Raw genomic sequence first — 20,966 nt, forward strand, 5'->3', positions numbered from 1 at the left:
GAAAATTCCATGTGTGGAGCTGGGATGACAAAGAGCAGAATTTCCAGTTACTCCAAAACTCATATCAGTTACAATGCAGGAGAACACCAGTTAAGCAATTAGAGTTATTTTCAACAAGTAATGATCTCCTTACCTTGGTAATTGCTCCTGCCCTATTTTAACATAGGCTCCTAAAGAGAAGCCTGGCTATGGCTACGGGATACACCTGCCCACTTAGACAGGACTGATAATGAGCTTCTGGATTAAGGGAAAGTCCTACTAGGAAAACAGACTTAAACAATCACAGAAGCACACCATAGCAGCTACCTAGTTTATCCAATCAACTTAGGACTTTCTTTAAAACATATGAACTAACAGCCAAAGATCACCAGATATTTGCATAAAGTTTACAACATGAAAGAGATGGATAAGAATTGATCCCCCCACCCCACCAAATAGAGGTAATTGAAGACACAGAAGATAACTTTTTAAAAATGTATAATTAATATCCTAAATCAGTTTGAAATTTTCCATCCATAAAACAAAAGTGGGCTGCAGTGAAAAAGAAAAAAATAGAAAACTAAAATATGATTTTGAAATAAAAAAGTTGATGGATGGACTGAGAAATAGAATGGACCATACTAAATATCAGCCTAGTGACATGAAAGATAAAGTCAAGAAAATCTTCCATTACATAGGGAAAATGATAAATAAATGGAAAATTTGAAAGAAAAAATTGAGACACACTAAAAAGATCTAGGATCAATATAACAGAAGTTCCAGAGATAAAACAACGGAGGAAAGGAAATAATTTAAAATAATAACATTTTAAAATCCCTAACCATTAGAAATACATAAGGTTCTAAAGTATATTAATTTTTGTTCAAGACAAATGGGGGAAAAATGATTCTAAAGATAGACATTTTTTAGTAAAATTTTGGAGCTCCAAAAAGGTAGACAATATCCTAAAATCTTATGGAGAGAAAAAAAAAAAGACGTTATGGTCAAACTGAGATGGAGTTAGAGAAAAGAGGATGAGTATAATTCCTTAGCTTTCAAATTAGGGAGTCAAAAGATAATGTGCACAGTTACTAAAGGAAAAAGAAAAAAGAAAGAAAGGTAATAAAGGTAAGAAAAAAATATGGAAAGAGGACTCATTTGAAATCAATAATATTTTAGTTCTAATTAAAGCCCAATTTTTTAGTATCCTACATAGTTTCAGCTCTAACTTCTATGATCTTCAAATTTCTGTTAGTTAAAACAGTTATACTAACCAAAACCTGATAAAGACAGTAGAGAAAAGTAAATATATAAACTGATCTGACATATGAGTCATTTTAAAAAAGCCTACATAGAATATTGGCTACTTTAATACAAAAGTGTGTTAAAAAAAATACACGACCAAGTAGATGTTATTATCAAAATTTAAGAATGACTGGGAATTATATAATGATTACAACATCAAGTTAACTGTCTAGAAGCCATTGGAAAAACTAGAAAACATTCCTGATTCAAGAAAAATAAGTAATAAAAGGAAAGGCACTAGGAACCTAAAAAGAGTAGGAACCTTCCTTAACATGACAAAGAATACATAACAAAGACCAACAGTAAAAGAGACCTTAGCCAATGAAGCGTCATTGATACACCCATTAAACTCAGGATCAATACAAAAATGCATAAAATCATCATTATCATTCATCACTGTTCTAAATGTCTAGTTAAGCAATAATTGAAGAAACATAAAGAGATACATGCTACAACAGGGACGAAAGTTGAAAACATTAGGCTAAATGAAATAAGCCAGACACAAAAAGACAACTATTGCATGATTTCACTTATATGAGGTACCTAGAGTAGCCAAGTTCACAGAGACAGAAAGTAGAATGGTGGTTGCCAGCGCAGGAGAAAATGGGGGAATGAGGAGTTACTATTTACTGGGTATAGAGTTGCAGGTGGAAAAAACGAAAAGTTCTGGAGATGGTATTAATGTCTGTACAATGATGTGCATGTACTTAATACCATGGAAATGTACACTTAAAAATGGTTAAAATGGTACATTTTATGTTATGTATATTTAAACACAATAAATATTATATAGCAAAGACAAATGATTACCATATGGAGATGAATCATTATCTACTGGTGAAATCCAAGAGAACCCTCTGAAAATTCATTAGCACTAACAAGAGAGTATAGAAAAATATTTAGATAGACAATAATTTTTTTAAAAAATCAACATCTTTACTATACAACAGCAAAAACCAGTCAGAAAATACAAACGGGCTCGGGGCATGGGGAGGAATGGAGAAGGAAGCACAGTCAACATAGAAGTAATGCCAATTAATACACTTAGTAAGTCATGTGCAAGATCAATATGGCAAAAACCATCAAATGTTACCGGAAGACATAAAAAAAAGTCTTATGTCTCATATCATAATCCTGGATAGGAAAGCCCAATATTTAAAGATGAAATGTCCCCCAAATTAATCTGTAATCCTGATACTTCTTCACTCAAAACCCTGATTATTGTAGAATTTTATAAATTGCTTATGAATTCCAACTAAGAGAATAAACAATGGATAATGCTTAGGAAAAAGAAGTTAAATGAAAATAACTTTTAAAATATGAAAATATTATTCCAGTTCTCTAATTTTCCTTTGTAATAGCAGCCGAGTTTTGTTTTATGGGTGCCAGATCCTCTCAAATTTATTTAGGATATTAGTTATACATTTTTTAAGGTTATCTTCTGCATCTTCAATTACTTCTACTTCCTTTGGGGTTATTTGCTCTGTATATTCCTCTTATCTTTTCCTTTCATGCTATTAGTTTCATGCAAATATCTAGTAATGTTTGGCTGGTAGTTAATTTTTCCAATATTAAAAATGTGCTATGAAGCCAGAGAAATAAAAACATTGCAAGTGTATATATATATTTTCAAGTTAGATTACATTAAACTTGGATTACTTTGAATAGTTTTAAAATGATAGAGAATTAGTAGAATAGAGCTAGTAGTTTAAGCTGGAGAAAGATGTCCAACGAGGCCAGAAGGTCTAAATGGAAACCCAGGTTAATAATAATGTATCTTATATTTCAAAACAGCTAAAAGAGGATTTTAAATATTCTCACCACAAATAAATGATAAATATTTGAGTTAATGGATATGCTAATTAGCCCAATTTGATCATTCCACAATGTACACATGTATGGAAACACCATATTTTACCCCTGAATACAGTTACCCCTCAGTATCCATGGGATATTGGTTCTGGGATCCCCATGATATCAAAATTTGTGGATGCTCAAGTCACTAATATAAAATGGCATATTTGCATACAGCCTATGCACAGTCTCCTTTATACATTAAATCATTTCTAGATTACTTAATAATAACTAACACAATGTAAATGCTATGTAAATAGTTGTTATACTGTATTATTTAGGGAATAATGACAAGGAAAAAAGTTTGTACATATTCAGTACAGATGTAAACGTCGTAGGCCTAACTACATTTTTGATCTATGGTTGATTAATTCCATACTTGCTGAAGCCACAGATATGGAGAGCAGAGTATATATACAACTCTTACTTGTCAGTTGAAAATAAAAGAAAAGAAATTAGAATTTTTTAAAAAATGGAACCCCAGGAACTCTAACATTTAAGGGAAAGCCAAGAGCATCAAAGCACAGAAGCAGAATTAGTGACATATATGTAGAGACAGAAAGAAAATTGGAAGAGAATGCTTAGACATAAAAGGAAGTGAATTTCAAAAAGATAAGTTTCCACAGTACCAACTGTTGCTAAGAAGTTACTTATAATAATTGCTATGGTATTGTGTAGGATGAGAGTTAAAATGTATACAGTTGGTTTAACAATATGATTACCATTAACATTCTCAGTCACCAATACCAGTAGGAGGGTGAGAACAGAGGAAATAGAGATTTCCAGAATAAACTATTTTTTCAAGACGTTCAAAAATGAATAGAAAGAGAAAGAGGGAATAATAACTTCAGATAGACGCAGGGTAAAGGTAACATTTTCCTATACCTGGGAAGGTGCATCACAGAATAGATATAAAACTCATTGAGAAAATGTCAATTGTGCCATTTTGAAAGATGGAAAATATTACATAAATGTAGGAAGTCACAGTTTTACCATTTTGATGAAGACTTAAAAGTCATTGTTCTTGAATGTGTCTTTTTAAAGTCCATTTCAAAAAAATGGACAAGAGGACTATGAAGATTTATGCTGATAGCCTAAAAACAGGGAGAGCTGGTTCCTATTGCTTTACTCATCTGTAGATATCTATTAATCCGTAGAGATAAATTATCATTTCACTTCCCCTCAGGCTTGAATAATTCAATCTCTATATTTAGAATAACGTAATATAAATAAACATTTTAAAGAAATGGTTTCTCCCCATATTAGAGTTAATAATGCTTAATATATTGTAATTCGAAAAAGTAAACGAGGGATAAATAACATTATAACTTTACTTTCCAAAGACACCCACTACTAAAATGTTATCCATTTCCTTCCAATATTTTTTGTTACATAGAGTACTTTTTTATTTAAAAATAATCAATTCTTGCCCAACCCTCTCATTATTATAATTTTTTACTTAAATGTATTTCCCAGATACGTGTAATATAAAACCTAATAAAACAGAAATAATTAGGTAAAAAGGATTTGTACCATCCAATAAAACAAGACTCAAGATAGATTATTTTTTTGCATCACCAACATTTCTTTTCTTTTAGCATTAACAAAATGTTACTTTCAATCAAAGGTTAATAATGAAAAGATCATTTGAGTGTCATCAATGTCAAATGTCACCCTGTCCTTTTTAATTCACCGAATGATGACATGAAATCCAATCCTACATTTTATAAAAATTCTACTGTCTTTCAAGACGTCTGCATTCTTTTGTAGCTTAGGTTCTTATGGTCACTGCTGGTTTTGTACGTTAGCTTTCACTAAACTCTTCATCTCACTTGCATCTGAGGAAACTATTCTCTTCTCTGTGTTCTTAATAAGCTTACATGGAGAAATTGACCCTTTTTGAATCAACACTGGGGGCAGGGGAAGGGGTGGTGGTGGAAAGGGCTGCAGTTGTTTACATTCAAGCAAATTTTGCAATTTAAAGTTGAGACTTTGAAACCTCCGTTTCTAAAAGTCCTTCTCCACCTCACATCTCGTCATTTCTCACTGGAGACCTTCTCCACAAGCTGCCAGGTTGCTCAGCTTCCTTCCTCCCTTCTCTGACATCTCCCCTTCCCCTCTCCTGGTTGCCCCTAATGCTACTCATGCACATGTCTATCCACTTCTTATACTGAACATTTATCAGAATGACTCAAACTTTAAATGTGGACAGGAATTACCTGGCAGTGTTGTTAAAATGCATGTTTTGAATCAATACATCTGGAGTGGGGCCAGAGATACTTTATTTCTAATGAGTTCCCAGGTAGAGCTGATGCTGGTTGTCCACATACCACACTCGAATAGCAGAGTTGCAGATCATGTTTTAAGGACTTCACTTTACAAACCTGAAGCTCCTATTCAAAGTAATTTTTAAAATAATAACAGTTCTCACCATAGGAATAATTTCAATATCAGCTTGTTGTCACATTTTTTTCACTCTATAACATTAACAGCCAACTCAATGTAATACTAAGTTCCCAGCTGGTGTGTTGGTAGGCATAGTTATCTATGCCCTCTTTCTATCACAAATTTTATTCAGATAGTTAAACTCCCACTTTGTAATGTATATTACCAATGCTTAAATAGGCAATAAGTATTTATACTTCTCTTAGGGAAAGAAACATTAATTTTAACCTTAGGGGGAAAAATGTTCATAACAGAGACAATACTGATGAAATATTCCGTGGGGGCTACTTGAACTATAAACAGAAGTGAGTTTTGTCACTTCCATGCTAAGGCAGTTAAGAAAAAGTGTATCTCCTCCAACTGCTGTCTCTTCTTGCAGGGACATTACAGGCCATGTGTACCAGATGGTATAATTAAAGATGGAAGAGATTTATGCAAACCACATTGGACTTTACGTGACTAAGAAATAAACTCTTATTTTGCTAATAAGAGAGATTTGGAAAATTAGAAATTAATTTGGAGATTTAGAGATTAAAGTGTTATCACTCCATAGCCTATCTTATCCTAATACTATACGATTTATAAAAAAATTAAATTAATGAGAGTAAGAGAGGTTATTCAATACTGTAGTAATTTGCTTTTTTATTATTTGTAAAAATCAGAGGACTCTAATAAAAGCAAATATAAAATAGATAAAGCAGAGTACTTCATGTTTATTCCTTGAATAAAGTAATCTATAAAGCGAAAGAGTTAAAATAAAAAAAAGGAAGCCGCAAATAATTTTTTCAAATATTAAAGAATAGCAATTGACAAATAATTTTTAAAATTATCCTTTAATGTAAATAAGGAAACAGAAACTTTAGAAAGCTTTGTCACACTTCAATGCATGATTCTAAAACAAAGCAACAAAATCTTGCATAAAGATCCTAAAGTGTGAGTAGCCAGGGTTGCGATCCGTTGCCGGTCACGAAAAAAGACAAAAAGGAAAAAAAAAAAAAAGATTGAATTAGAAAGTGTTTATTCCACATTTATTTTCTGGAAGGTATTATGTAGGAATGATTTGTTTTTATTTTTATTTTTTTGTTTTTATTTTTATATTACAACTCAGCAATGAAATTATCTGGAATTGGGTTTTTCTTGGTGGACAGACTTTTAATTAAAAACATTTTAAGGGCTGGCCAGTTAGTTCAGTTTGTCAGAGCATAGGGCTGATAACACCAAGGTCCAGGGTTCAATCCCTATATCAGTAGCCAGCCACCAAAAAAATAAAGTATTTTTTTTTTTTACTTGTTATGTATCTATTCAAATATATCTTCAGTAAGCCAGTTTTGGTATAGATGTGTTTCTAAGAATTTGGCCATTTCCTTTAAGTTGTCTAATTTTTTGACATAAAATAGTTTGTGGTATTGCATTATAATAATTTTTAATTTTTTTTTAAATTATCCTTTAATGTAAATAAGGAAACAGAAACTTTAGAAAGCTTTGTCACACTCTAATGCATGATTCTAAAACAAAGCAACAAAATCTTGCATAAAGATCCTAAAGTGTGAGTAGCCTTTGGACAGATCACCTGGGATAATTAGGGGAGGACAATAAAGATAAATAAATAGTCTTCCAAACAAAATGAATAGCATGTGAAAAGTCCATAGTGGAGAGGGAACAGAGAAAGACACTTTTTGTGAAGAGGGGCAGGAAAGATCAGTTGTAGTAGAGATAATGCGGGAAGCCTCCAGATTATAAGACTTGTATGTCAAGTTCGGACCTCAGAAATAGAGGTAACGCTTGCAGAAGCATATTGCCGTGTTGTAGAGAAAGCCACGCTGTGGCAATGGTGGGAGGCCTCGGGAGCTAAGGGCCTCCGTCCTGAGGCTGCAGGAAACTGTATTCTGCCAATAACTAATGAGCCTACAAGAAGGAGGATCCCAAGATTCAGATGAGATCTCAGCCATGACCAAATTCTTGATGTTAGCCTGGTGAGACCCTGAGCAGTTTCCCTGGATTTGTAACTGGACTTTTGACCTACAAAACTGTGAGATAATAAATTGTGTTATTTTAAGCTGCTAAATTGTGGTAATTTGTTATACAGGAATACAAAACTAATACAAAAAATCATAAATTTGAAAAATAATTTTGAGTTAGGCTGAATGTATTAATATTACTGCTTTCATTCCATGTGCTAGCTAGGGCTGCCAGCTTCAGTTCTAACAGTTGGCTTGGTTGGCTAATGCCACCCTAGACCAGACCTTGGCACACACTAAATAATACTGAAAAGCCAGACATTCCTTGCCATAATGTAACAGAAAGAATTCACAAAGACTAGGAGACAGAAATTCTGGCTTGATTCTTTTATGTAGCTCCTGCCTATTCATTCTCCTCCCTCATCCATCCTACTCCCCAATATAAAGAGAAGAATATATTTTCACCAATACCATGAAAAACAGATTATTGGGAAAAGCATTTTACCAGCTGTTCTCCCCAGATCAATTATGCTGTTGGGAGGGGTTGCAATGGAAATGAGCTTCCAGATCTGAAGTGGAATGAAAATAAACTGGGGTGGCTAAGCATAGGTAGCAGCCTGAATGAAAATCAGGGTGTATGTAGTGATCAAATCTTGGAGGAAAAATTAAGAAACAGAGATCTCAATAGAATGAGATGGACAGACAACCCACAAAATTCTTCATTGAGTGTTTCACACAAAAACTTCCTGGGGTAGCAAATAGAGGCATATTTTGGTCACAATACAAAGAAATCATCACCTCTCCTTAATTACCAAACTTGAGTCAGTTGACTGATCCAGAACCTCTTGAATGAAGGACAGAAGAAATGCCCTTGAAGAATCATCCTTCTGTAACAGTTTTGTATCCTTGTTTGTACAGTTTTCCTACTGTAAACTTTTCTCATAGTTTCTCCAAAGCAAAATAAAATATTTTACCTGAGTAATTGCACTAAGGAAAGAGATTCCAAAAACCTTTAGTGATTATGGTTTGAGTATCCCTTATCTGAAATGCCTGGGACCAGAAGTGTTTCCAATTTGGGATTTTTTTTCAGATTTTGGACTATTTGCATTATATATTTACCAGTGGAGCACCCCAAATCTGAAAATCTGAAATCCAAAATGCTCCAATGAGCATTTCTTTTGAGTATCATGTCTCCATTCAAAAAGTTTTGAATTTTGTAGCATTTTGGATTTCAGATTTTTGGATTTGGGTTACTCAATCTGTATCAGATATTGGCCTTTGGGGGAAGCAAAACATCTAAGATCTAAAGTACGATGGTTAGAACTGAGGCTTAAGATGGTCAGTTGATAAGTAGAATTCTGTCCTAAAACCATCTAGCTATAGGCCTAATCAGACTCAAATCGCAAACTGTAGTTTCTTCCACAGGCCTGAGAGCAGTGGACTATATTCAGCAACAATTTGGCCTTGTTGGAATATTCCTGCCCAATCGTGAGGCAAGTTGTTATATACCTGAGTGTCCACCACTAAGGGGGAAGAATAAATTTTGATGGACCTCTTATTTTTGAGGCATATTCCATTTTTAGGTGTTCTATTCTGACTATTTACCATAGGAGTCCAAAAGCTGCCAAATGTAGATGGGAACCAGAATAAAAGAATGCTCTCTAGCTAGCTCAAAGTTCAATTCAAGCAGTCTTTCATTTAGCTCAGCCAATGATCCATCAGATCCAATTGTGCTCAAATTTTCCATAGGACAGTGGGGTCTTCTTTAGAGACTGTAGCATGTCCCAAAAGAAGACTTTAGTAGAGATCCTTATGATCTGTGAGCAAGTCATATTTCTGTCAGCAAGTAGTTAATACCCTTTTGAGAAACTGCTCTTGGCTTCTTTTTGGACTTGAGTAGAGTCTGAAGATCTGACCACAGGATACTTGGTAACCATGTGAGTTGAACCACTCATCACAAATTGGAGGCTGTCCTTTCCATCCAGCCATAAATTTAGTTGTGACAACACAAACCATCCTCAAATGGTATAAACAGGATGAGCTTAAAGACTTAACTAAGTTGCCTATGCAGGTTTCTCACCTCCTGACTTCTCCTCCTCCCTTGGCCTCCCTTAATGCCTCGTGAGGGAAGACCTATGACCAACTGACTGAAATCTCTGGTTTATAGATGCTTCTGTGTGGTACAGCAGTATGAGCCACTAGTTGACCTGCTATAAAACTACAGCCAAAAATGAAGGAAGAAATGACAGCCTCTCTCAGGGTTGGCCCTGAGAGGCACTGGAGAAACAAACCTCTCACAATAGGCAGACATATAAGCAGTATTTCTCCTTGTCCACTTTGTCTAGAATGAGAAATTTCCTGAGACCAGGATCTATTCTACTTCCTGAATGGTTGCAAATGGTCTGTCCAGTTGTTCAGGGACTGGTAAAGAGCTAGATTTGGGCAAGAATTGGCCCAGAGCTGAGAATAGCTGTGTTCCAGGTGAACGTTCATGAGAAAGCCACACACTAGAGAAGTTCTTAATAATAATGGGGACAGAATTACCTACTTAATGACTATCAGTTGTGTTTCTTCTCAAGACAATCTAGTGCAAGGGTCACAAAGGCAAAAATCTAAAAAGTGTCAAGTAGGTAACATAAAAGAAGAGAACTTGGTGAAAGACAGTAGGGGATGCTTGGCATTGCGGCAAACTAGTGATGGTATATTCTATCCAAAGAAGGCAGTTCTGAATCAGCTCCGGTAGAATCTTACCATGTTGGAATGTGGACCAGCGTTGCCAGATCTTCTTTTACTTGTTTTTCAAGAGAATATATAAAACCAAATTTTTACATAAAATGTTGTGATTTTTGAAATGCCATTAGGGTCAAACATACAAGTCTGTGGTTCACATATGGCCATCAGGCTGCCATTTTGTGTCACTCTCCAATGTTTGTTCAATACTCACAAAAGCAGCCATAGTGGCAGGAATGGAGGATACACACATGGACTCAGCCACAGACTTTCCCTCACCAAGGCCCACAAGGTTCTCACTACTAAAATAAAAACACCAAAATTGCAAGCAAAGTTGCTATTCCTTGAGCTGTTGGAAACTGGATGTATTGCAAAGTCCAATCTGATACCTGCTTGATTAATTAGGGTTCTTCTATCCTGGCAGAACAGCAATGTGTACTTACAGGTAGAGGCATTTATTCTGTATTTGGATTTAATTTTTCTGTCAGCACCACTACTGGTAGGCTTACTCAGTGCTTTATGACAAGCCACACAACATTACCTTTAACTGAGGAATTAACATCACAATTGAGGAAATAATCAGTGGGATGATTATCACAGTTTTCACTTGTCTTATTTTATATCCTAGTATCTGGAAGGAGCTAGCCTTATGGACTGATGGACTGGCTTTATTACTTAATTATTGAAGGCTCAGTCACTCCCCTTCGTGATACAGCCCTACCTTCCAAAATGTGGTAAAAAAAAAAAAAAAAAGTGTGTTCTTTATATGAGCAATCATTAATACATAGTACTGTTTTTCTTAAGCCAAAATATACAGGTCAGGAATGATTGTAAAAAGAAGTACTTGACATGATTCAACGTTTAATGACTGTTACGGGTTGTACTGTATCCCCCAAAAGATGTTGAAGTCCTACCTCCCAGTACCAGTGAATAATAGGGTCTTTGTATATGATCAACAAAGATGAGGTTATTAGGGAAGGTACTAATCCAATCTGACCAGTGTCCTTATAAAAAGGGGAAATTTGGACACAAATAGATGTGTATGGAGGGAACACGATGTAAAGACACACGGAGAACACCATCCACAAGCCAAGGAACATCTGAGGCTACCAGAAGCTAGGAGAAAGGCATGGAATAAATTCTCCCCATAGACCTCAGAAAGAACTGACCATGCAGACAGACACCTTGATCTCAGACTTCTGGCCTGCAGAATTGGAAGACCATAAACTTCTGTTGTTTAAACCATACAGTTGGTGGTACTTTGAGATGGCAGGCCTAGGAAACTAATACAGTGACCTGTTAAATACTTTTGCATTCTTTCCTCACAATGGGGTTCTGCTTATCCAGAAATTTGGAAACCAAGAAGGAATGTAGTCACCAGGGGACCTAATATATTTTCCATTGAACTAGAAGCTGAGACTGCTATGTAGCTATTTGAAGTACTTTACTGCTGTTTAAAAAAAAAAAAAAAATGAATTTCAGTCAAGATGGCAGAATAGACAGTCTCCAGCATCACTCTCCCATAAATCAACCAATTTGCAACTATAAAAATGTAACATCAGCCAAATTGGGGCCGCTGTAGCTCAGGGGAAGAGGAGAGACCTACGGAGTTCATGAAGGTGGGAGAAACCATGATGAGAGAAAGAAAAAACTGCTCTGAGTGTTTGGGCCGCAGCTGCTTTAAGGCTGAAGGTGATGAACACATGGAGCAGGAGCCGGCAGAAGCCACAGCTGTGCCCTTCAGATGGCGTTGCTTGGAAGCAGCAGGGGAGAAGAGGGCTTTGGTGGCCCCCAGGACAGCAAGACCAGTAATAGGGTTCCCATGGGCCCACGTAGGAGTGAGGAGCCAGAACAACTGAAAAAAAGGGGAGACATTCAAAGGCTGGTGAGTCATCACAAGGGACCAGCGCATGGCCTGTCCCATGGGGAGTGTTTGGAGCATGGGTGGTGGGGGAGACAGGCCCACTGGGAGAACACAGGGACACAGCAAGGACAGCTGATCCACCCTGCAATCAGTGCAGGACCACTCAGAGGAGACTGGTTGGAAATGCAGAATTGCATGGGGTGCAGTTTGATGAAAAAACTCAGGCCCAGGTAAGAGATTCTATACAACCCAGATCCACCGGCTCTCTGAAGAGCTGGAAGTACCTATAAGGTCAATCGTTAAACCCTGAGCTGCACAAAAAGCCTTCCCTAGGGAAAAAGAAGCAAAACAGCAATTTAACTCAACCATATACCTCAAGTACTGGTTCCGACAGGAAGTTCCCCCATTTTAGGAGTAAGCAAAGGACAAAAAATTAGTTCCAGCTCAGGCACACCACCATCACCTTGGGGCTTGCCTAGAAACCGAAGGCTTGGATCTGGGAACCGGACCCCACTCCCACATCCAGGCACACCACACCAGTGCCTCGGGGCCCACCCGGGGACCTAAGTCATGGAGAAGGAGACTGAACCCTCCTCCCACAACCGGGCACACTGCCAGCACCCCAGGGCCTGCCTGGGGACCAGAGGCATGGAGAAGGGGACCAGACGCACCCCACAACCAGGCACACTGACAGTGCCAAGGAGCATGCCAAAAATATCACCTCCATGTGGGTGGCCCACCACAGCCACCACAATAACCATGGCTGCCGCAAAAGTGGCTAGACACCACAACCACCATGCCGATGGTCTGCCAATCACTGGAGTGCATTCACACAAGGAGAGTCACCAGCAGAGATAAAGAAAAGAAGAGGATGTCTCTCTCCACAAAGCCCATTTCAAAGTGACAGAAGAAGCATCTGCTCTATGATATTAGGGGACCTGATCACACCTCTCAGCATTGGACAGATTATCTAAGCAACAAATTAACAGAGTAACTATTATTTTTTCAGCAGAGAAGAAATCTAGGGTGACTAGAGTGGGAAGGAGGGAGGGAGTGGGAGAAGGGGAGAGACTGGACAAGGGGCATAAAGAATAAGTACAATTTGTAACAATATATATGCTAGTAATATTGATTTGATCAACATATATCAATGTTGAACACCAAAAATATGTATAATCAATTTTGATTCAATAAATAAAATAAATTTAAAAAAATAAATAAAGTCTCTGGCCAGCAGTAGCTAAGGCCTGCCACAGCAAAAAAATAAAAATAAAAAAAGAATTAAGAGGATTATGCTGGAATGATAACAATAATCAAGGAAAAATGGTGTTGCTGCCATATATAAATCAGCATTAGAAGGAATAGTGCTCTTTCAGGATGCGTACTGTACACAGTAGAAATAGTAAAAGAAGTAATGGATGCACCATCCACAGGTAGGAACGAGGGCTCAGTTTCTTCCCAAATAAGGATGTGGGTCATCTGATTGAGCATACACAAGCATGAAGAGTTTCCTGAGCGTAAGAGAGATGTGAAAACGTAGTGAAAGAGTCATAAATACAGGTCATGTTTATAACCAAGAGACACAGGCAAGCCCTAAAGCCATTACGTCTATTCCCTTGCTTGTCTTTTTCTGGCATATAGGATGTGTTGGTACACTACAATGTATCATTTCATTTATAAAGTATAGCACAGAACTAGAGGAAGCATGGCCCTCACCTGTTAATACTAAACTAGAAAATGGTGGGCTTGAGACCTTCCTCTGGTTATAGTGACTGGCACTTATTGAGGAGGGGGTAGTTTCTGCTGTACAGTGGTTATGTGCATTATGTTAAGCAAATATTTTCAAATGGATAATGAAAAGTACAGCATGTGTATATGCTATACAGCGAATAATTAGAATGTGTAGACTTTTCTTGTTCCTGCTTCTTTCCTAGCATCCATTCCTTTGTGGGAACAGTCCTGACACTCTAATTGATTCTAGTGAGCTGTGAATCACAGGACTCCAGAGCCAGGCTAAGCCAAAAGGATGAGGCTGTCCTAGAAATTTGAATTATGAGCAGATACACAGGACTAGAAGGCAGTTAGAACTTAGTCATCTGATGTTAGCTCCTAAAGTCCTGTCACTTGTGTTCCCAGTATATAGATCACCTAAATGCTCAAGTTCCTGGCTTCCCTAGGCCTGGTTGTTCAGTGTGTCAGTGTGCCGTTCAGTAGCCTTCCAATAAATCCACTCAACTTTTCCTTCTTCCCTTCCTCTTCCTTCCTTCCTCTCTCTCTCTCTTTCTCTTTCATTAGCAAGAATTCATCACTGTTGCTCATAGCTAACGAATACTAGTATACAATTGGCCCTCTATATCTGTAGTTTCCCCATGTTTGGATTCAACCAACAGAGGATTGAAAATGTTTGGGGGAAAAAAAAACTGCATCTGTACTAAACACGTACAGACTTTTTTTTGGTCATTATTCCCTAGACAGTACTGTATAACAACAATTTACACAGCATTTACATTGTATTAGGTATTATAAGTAATCTAGAGATAATTTAAAGTACACGGGAGGATGTGCACAGGTCACACGCTAATACGAGGCATCTTCAGAAAATTCATGGAAGATAATTTGTATTATCTCTTAATTCTATCTTTCCACGAACTTTTTGAGGTACCGTTACACTACACCATTTGACGTCAGGGAGGTGAGCATCTGCAGATTTTGGTATCAGCAAGAGGTACCGGAACCAACCTCCCATGGATAACAAGGGACAACTGTATGTATTATCAGGCTTCTTATAATATTTTGAAGGTTTAAATACTTACATAGATCACGTGAACTATAAAGAGGATATTAAACTTTCTGGACAGAAAAGGTCTATATGAAAAGCATTACTAGCATAGAATTAATGGTAGGAGAGTATGGCATAGGGTTTGCTGTTGTCATTGCTGTATACCAGAAACTGTCTCTAACGCTTCTAACACAAACCCCAACTGTAACCTAACCTTCATAAGATCTCTCCATTAGTGAAACATTTTGCATTTTGAAATAGAGAGAACTTAAGAAAAGACAAAGACATAAATAGTGAAAGGAATAGTCAGAGAAGGAAGGGAGAGGGTACAAAAAAGAGAAAGAAAATATGAATCAGTCATGTCCAGGCTTGAACTGCACCTACCCAGAAGGGGAAGTCTGGATAAGGTCAAATTAGCATAGACAAAATGGACATCCCGTTTCTCCTATTTCCCTTCACCACAAGCCCTTAGTGGGAAATAATTAAAATATGTAGACAGTATGTATAGATTCTCTTTCTCTCTCATATATATATTAAACCTCATTACGTATATATATACACACACACACACACATTATATACAATATCCAGGAAGTCAATTAACATCTCAGAACAATTTATTATTAAAATGAAGAATTTGAACTTGATTATTTCTAACAACTCTTTCAAAAATAAAACTGTGATTTATAAACTTTTTTCTTTAAATAGCAGTTATATTTCTATGGACTAACAATGAATAACAATGAAGTATTTAGAGTTTTATTATAACGCAAATTCAAAATCTTATGGAGTAAAACATCCCATCTCTACCTAAATTCCCTCGTCAGTAAACTAGAGATAATTTTTAATCCAATTAAGCAGCCAAAATTTTTTAAATGAAAGCATTACGAAGGCAACTATTATTTATGTGATATACTTGTAGAATTAATTTATCTATTCTTTCATTATTTAAATATGAGGGCACTTCAAAAAGTTCATGGAAAAACAGAATTAAAAGATAATACAAATCTTTCCCTGAACTTTTTGAAGACCCTTCAGATAATAAGTGTAATTCTCTACATTTTATAATACAAGTACACACACACATAATTTTTACTTTGGCCTAGATTCAGTCAAAATGTAACAATCTCTACAAAAAGAAAGGGCCTAGCAAATTCCTGTGATGACAAGCAGTAAATGTGGCAAGCCACTTCTGCCTCTCTCTCCTCTCCAAAACCCTAGTTACCAAGCAAATATTTTACTGTCTTAACAAACCATATAGGCAATCCTTTAGTGCATGTAGTCACATATTGGCTTAATGATAGGGGTTTGAATGTTGAAGTTTTGCAGTTGTAGCTCTTTAATATATAAATAAATAATATTTTAGCCTTGAAATTAGAATTTTAAAATACCTCATTCATCCTGATCAGTAATTGATAAAAAGTAGTGGAAAATTCCTATTTAATTCTCCTGAAATGACCATCTTTAAAAAGTTTACTTTGGAGTTCTAGGCATCCTAGAAGTTGTTTGTAATTCAGGGTTATTTGTCCCATGCCAATTCCTTAGAATAAAACTTAGCACAAGAAAGCACTGTTAATCAATGAACATAAACGTTACAAAACAAGCAAATTAACTGACAACAAAAATGTGCTAAATGCCTTCATATACCGTATGTAGTTTTTAGAGAACACTCAATATCCTGCCTTTAATCCAGGCACGCGAAGATAAAGAACTGGAAATGCAAAGATAAAATACAAAGAATCCATGCCATCATCTTAGATTAGTGTCGAAAATCTTCAGTACAAAATGACCTGAGAAATATAATACAGTATTTAACAGTCCTTTTGATTTCAAGCTTAGAAAATATCTGCTATACAAACCCTCTGTCATTCTAAAACAGTTCGTTTGTCAATGTGAGACAAGCAAACCAAGTTCAAAGTTCAGAAATTGCAAAAGGGAGGTAGGTTGCAGGAGGGGTGCAGGTTGGGGACAGGCGCTTGTACAGAGGGAACACACAGTGGTTGCCGTTTCTTTCCCACTCCTACACTGGAATCCGCTCATCCTTGTCCTCTGATTGGGAGCCTCAGCTGTTGCGGGTAAACGTTCGAATTCCTTTATTGATACTTAGTGTCACCCGGATGCTTGCATCTGTCTTTCAGGCAACATACGATTCTCACAGCAAGGAAAATAATGACCTACCCCACCATAACCCTGCCCGCTAGATCCAGGGCTGCTTCCAACGGCTTGGGTGGTGCTGGGACTTACATGAAACTTGTAGGAGGCTGCAGCGCCAGAGAAGAAGATCCTACCAACCAGGACACACAGTTCAGTCGCCAGGGCTGGGGAAGGGAGAAGACAAGACGCTACCGATTACTCACAATTTGCCTCCGAGACGGACAGCACTAAGGCGAGGCACGCCAGCAGCGCCTCGCAGCGCCCCCCTAGGACCCTCATCGCCAAGCGGGTGGGGGCGCGGCTGGGGACCGTGGCGCGGCGCGGCGGGGACCTAAGCGCTCGGCGGGCAGCGAAGCTGGGAGCCGGGGCGCCGCTCTCGGAGGACTGTGGCGCGGCGGCGCCTGCGAGCCTGCGGGCGCCAGCGGAACAGCCAGGGGCGGAGGGGACCGCCCGCTCCCAGAAGGGAAGTGATAACGAGGACATTTCCAGGAAGCTTTTCGGAGCTGGGGGAAGGGCTCAGGGAGAGTGTTGGAGGCCTTGTAAACCCCGTTCCCAAGTTCCTTTCTCCAGAATGTGAAGTTTCTAGGAGGGGAACGGGAAGGGGAAAGAAACGCAGTAAAAACCTCCAGCGAGTTGGGGCGGGAGGCTGAGTGGCCAAGAGAACTTGGAGGACTCAGAAAACAGGATCTTCAGGCTTAGAAGGAGGAATAGTGAGAGGTTGCATTTGGCGATGGGGATATTAACCAAAACCTAGACGCCAATGAGGACTTTCGGAAGACTTCAGAGAACAGAGATAATGGAAGAAAATGGGATCGTTTTGATCATCCACATTTTTGTTTTGGTCTTGTATTTATGCTGTTAAAAAAAAACCCCACACACTATAGAAAAATGTATCAAATCATCACCTGCAAAATAGTTTTGTTTTCCGCTTTTGTTCTTAAGCATACACATTTGAAATATGATTAAGGCTGCCTCTGAAGCTAACCTACCTGAATAATCATAATACTCTGCCACTTACTAGTTGTACAACTTTAAGTAAATTGCTTAACCGCCCTAAGCCTCAGTTGTATCGTCTGTAAAATGGGGATTATAGTAGGTGTTCATAGTGTTGATGTAAGGATTCCAAGAGATAACATATAAAGCAATTAGTGTTTGTTAAATAGTAATGCTTAATGCATATTTACTATTGTTACTTTGAGCATTTCCGTCCAAATGAAATATCAATTGATTTTCTGTGTGTGAGTGAAATTCAATAGGGTGATGGTATTTCAGGGGTCTCTTTTAGCTCTAGCTTTTTATGGTTCTGTGATCCAGCTGGATGGAAGTCTGTTAATGTTAGAGTCGCTTTTTCTGATAAGAACATGAGTTGAAAAATTCTCATTCAATCGGTAGGGGAGAAAATGCTTCTTATTATCCTTCTGGGTTCTGTGGTTGGTCCAAGAATTCAATTGACATGAGATAGATTAACAGGAGGAAACAGTATTTAACTACATATGTATGCATGAAAGTTTCACGAAAATATGAGACTCAACGAGATGGCTAGATGATTGAGACATAAGCGGGTATTTCATGGAAAAATAGAATTGAAAGATGATGTGAATTTTTCCATAAATATATTGAAATACCCTAGTATATCATCCTGAGATGTGGAAAGGAATCGGGGTTCCTTTGAGCCTTCTGGGGGAAGAAGAGAGGAGGCAAAATAAGGGAAAGCAAGGGGAGGAAATGAATGGTTAATAAAGATTGCCTTGTTATGGCAGGTAAGAGTTTCTAGTTTCTCAGGCAATAAAAGTTGTCTCTGAGAGGAGCTGTCCTCCTAGTACAGATAGGTACATTTGCTAATGGAAATTTTATTTATAAATGTAAATTTCCTTTACAAAAGAAGAAATTTGGACTTTATTTTAAGCAGTTAAGGGGAAAGTAAAAAGCTTTCTCTGCTTCTGCTGGTTCTTGATTGCCTTTTGCTCAAAATAATCCAGATACCAATGTGGCAGATTCGGGGGTGGCATGTTCTGAACCCCTTCAACTCATTCAAAAAGGAATTATTGAGTACAGATGGTCCCCAACTCAGGATGGGATTATATCCCAATAAACCCATCATAAACCAAAAATATCCTAAATTGAAAATGCATTTAATATTCTGATAAACCCATGATAAATTGGAAAAATCTTAAATTGAAATCGTAAATTGAACCATTGTAATTCAGGGACCATCTAAATATCTATGACCCCTCCCTCTTTTAAATACTCTTTTTTCTTGGTTTGTCTGACTCCACCAGGCCAGTCAACTTAGCTAAGTCCAGAAATGTTTAGTAACGTATCACTACAGAAGTCATGAAATAGAGCTGGTGTTGAGTATATTTTTGGGGAAAATGGTATCGAGTATGCTTCCAGAAATACGTGAGAAATATACACATAGTAAGATCCTTCAAGCACAGAAGTAATAATAGAATTATCCAAGAGATAATTGAAAAAGGAAAGCAGAAGAATAAGGTCAGATCTTAGAGAATGCATTTAGAAAGAAGGAATGGCCAGAGACATCCGAAGAAGACCAGAATAGTGCATAATTGTGAAGGGCCAAGGCAAGACAGTTTTAGAAGTGTTAACTGTATCAAATATATTAAATGATGCAAAAGAGTAGAGAATTGATTTGGCAATTGGAAAGACATAACTTATATCCAAAAAACATGTTCTGAGTAGTTTGATGGGACAGAAGCTCAATCATAGTGAATGGATAAAAGAATGAACAGCAACAAAAGAGCTTTAGAGTTTGTGAACCACTAGTTTAAGAAAGTGGGTTGCTGTGGTTTGAATGTCTCCCCAAGCCCATGTTGGAACTTAACCCTCAATATGGTGATAGAAGTTGGGGCCTTTAAGAGGTGATTGAGGGCTGGCCAGTTAGCTCAGTTAACCAACTGAGCGGGGTGTTGACGACACCAAGATCCAGGGTTCTATCCCTGTACTGGCCAGCCAGGAGGGAAAAAAAGAAAAAAGAGGTGATTAGATCACGAGGACCTTGCCCTCATGAATGGATTGATCCCGTTCTTGGAGTAATGGGTTGATGGTTTAATGGTTGGTCATGGGAGTGGTTCTGATGGCTTTACAAGGAGAGCCAGTGAGAAGGTTCTCTTTCTCTTGTTCATCCCATTCATGCCATGTGACACCCTGGTAACCATGAGAACCTGTAGAGAGTTCCCATACAGAAGAAGGCCCTCACCAGGTATGTTCCCTGGACTGTGGACTTGGCCTCCAAAACTGTAAGAAATAAATTTCATTTCATTATAAATTACCCAGTTTCAGGTATTCTGTTAAAAGCAACAGAAATGGACTGATACATGGGTCATGAAAGTAAAGAGTCAGCAGAAACAGTATTAGTCTGGTTTGTAGTTAAGGGAGAATTGTGGCCTTTAATCCCTGCCCCCCTATACCCCACCATAGAGATTAGAGGTAGAAGGATGTGTGCCTTAAATCTGTACAGGACAAGTGACAACAACAGATGCTATTTGTTATTTATCAGAAGTTGCGCTTGAGTTTTATTTCTTTCATTTCATCATCTTAGCAACCCCGCAAAGTAAGTACTTTCATTCCTCTTTTACAGATGGAGTTGTTGGGCACCAAATTAAACACCAAACTAAAGGCCTTGGAAGCAACCTCAGAAGCAAAGTTTCTCTCTTACCTTCTCCTGCCCTCCTGTCTCTCACCCCTCATCCTTTAAGGCAAGCCATAGCAACTAGAATTCCTCTTTCTCGTGGCAGGTCATAGAAACCAGAACCACTTTTCCCCAAAGCCAACAGTGTAAACTAAAATATTTCTCTTACCTTCCCCTCTTTTGGGGTAAAAGCTGGCCATTAAAAAAAAACCAAAAAATTGTTTGATAGTCGGTCATAAGAATCATTCC

General features: G+C 37.7%; 1 protein-coding gene across 1 annotated transcript in view; it reads right to left on the bottom strand.

Moving 5' to 3' along the window:
• The window catches only part of PROS1 (protein S (alpha)), a 75,742-nt gene extending 58,129 nt beyond the window's left edge, over positions 1 to 17,613 (bottom strand). The window contains exon 1 of the mRNA XM_008569154.1: positions 17,272 to 17,613. Within this exon, the coding sequence (XP_008567376.1) occupies positions 17,272 to 17,551 (280 nt within the window). The 5' untranslated portion in view covers positions 17,552 to 17,613. The remainder of the gene's footprint in view (positions 1 to 17,271) is intronic.
• Between the last annotated feature and the right edge of the window lie 3,353 nt (positions 17,614 to 20,966).

This window comes from Galeopterus variegatus, unplaced genomic scaffold (genome assembly GCF_000696425.1).
Source record: "Galeopterus variegatus unplaced genomic scaffold, G_variegatus-3.0.2 Scaffold470, whole genome shotgun sequence".
Classification (NCBI taxonomy): Eukaryota; Metazoa; Chordata; class Mammalia; order Dermoptera; family Cynocephalidae; genus Galeopterus; species Galeopterus variegatus.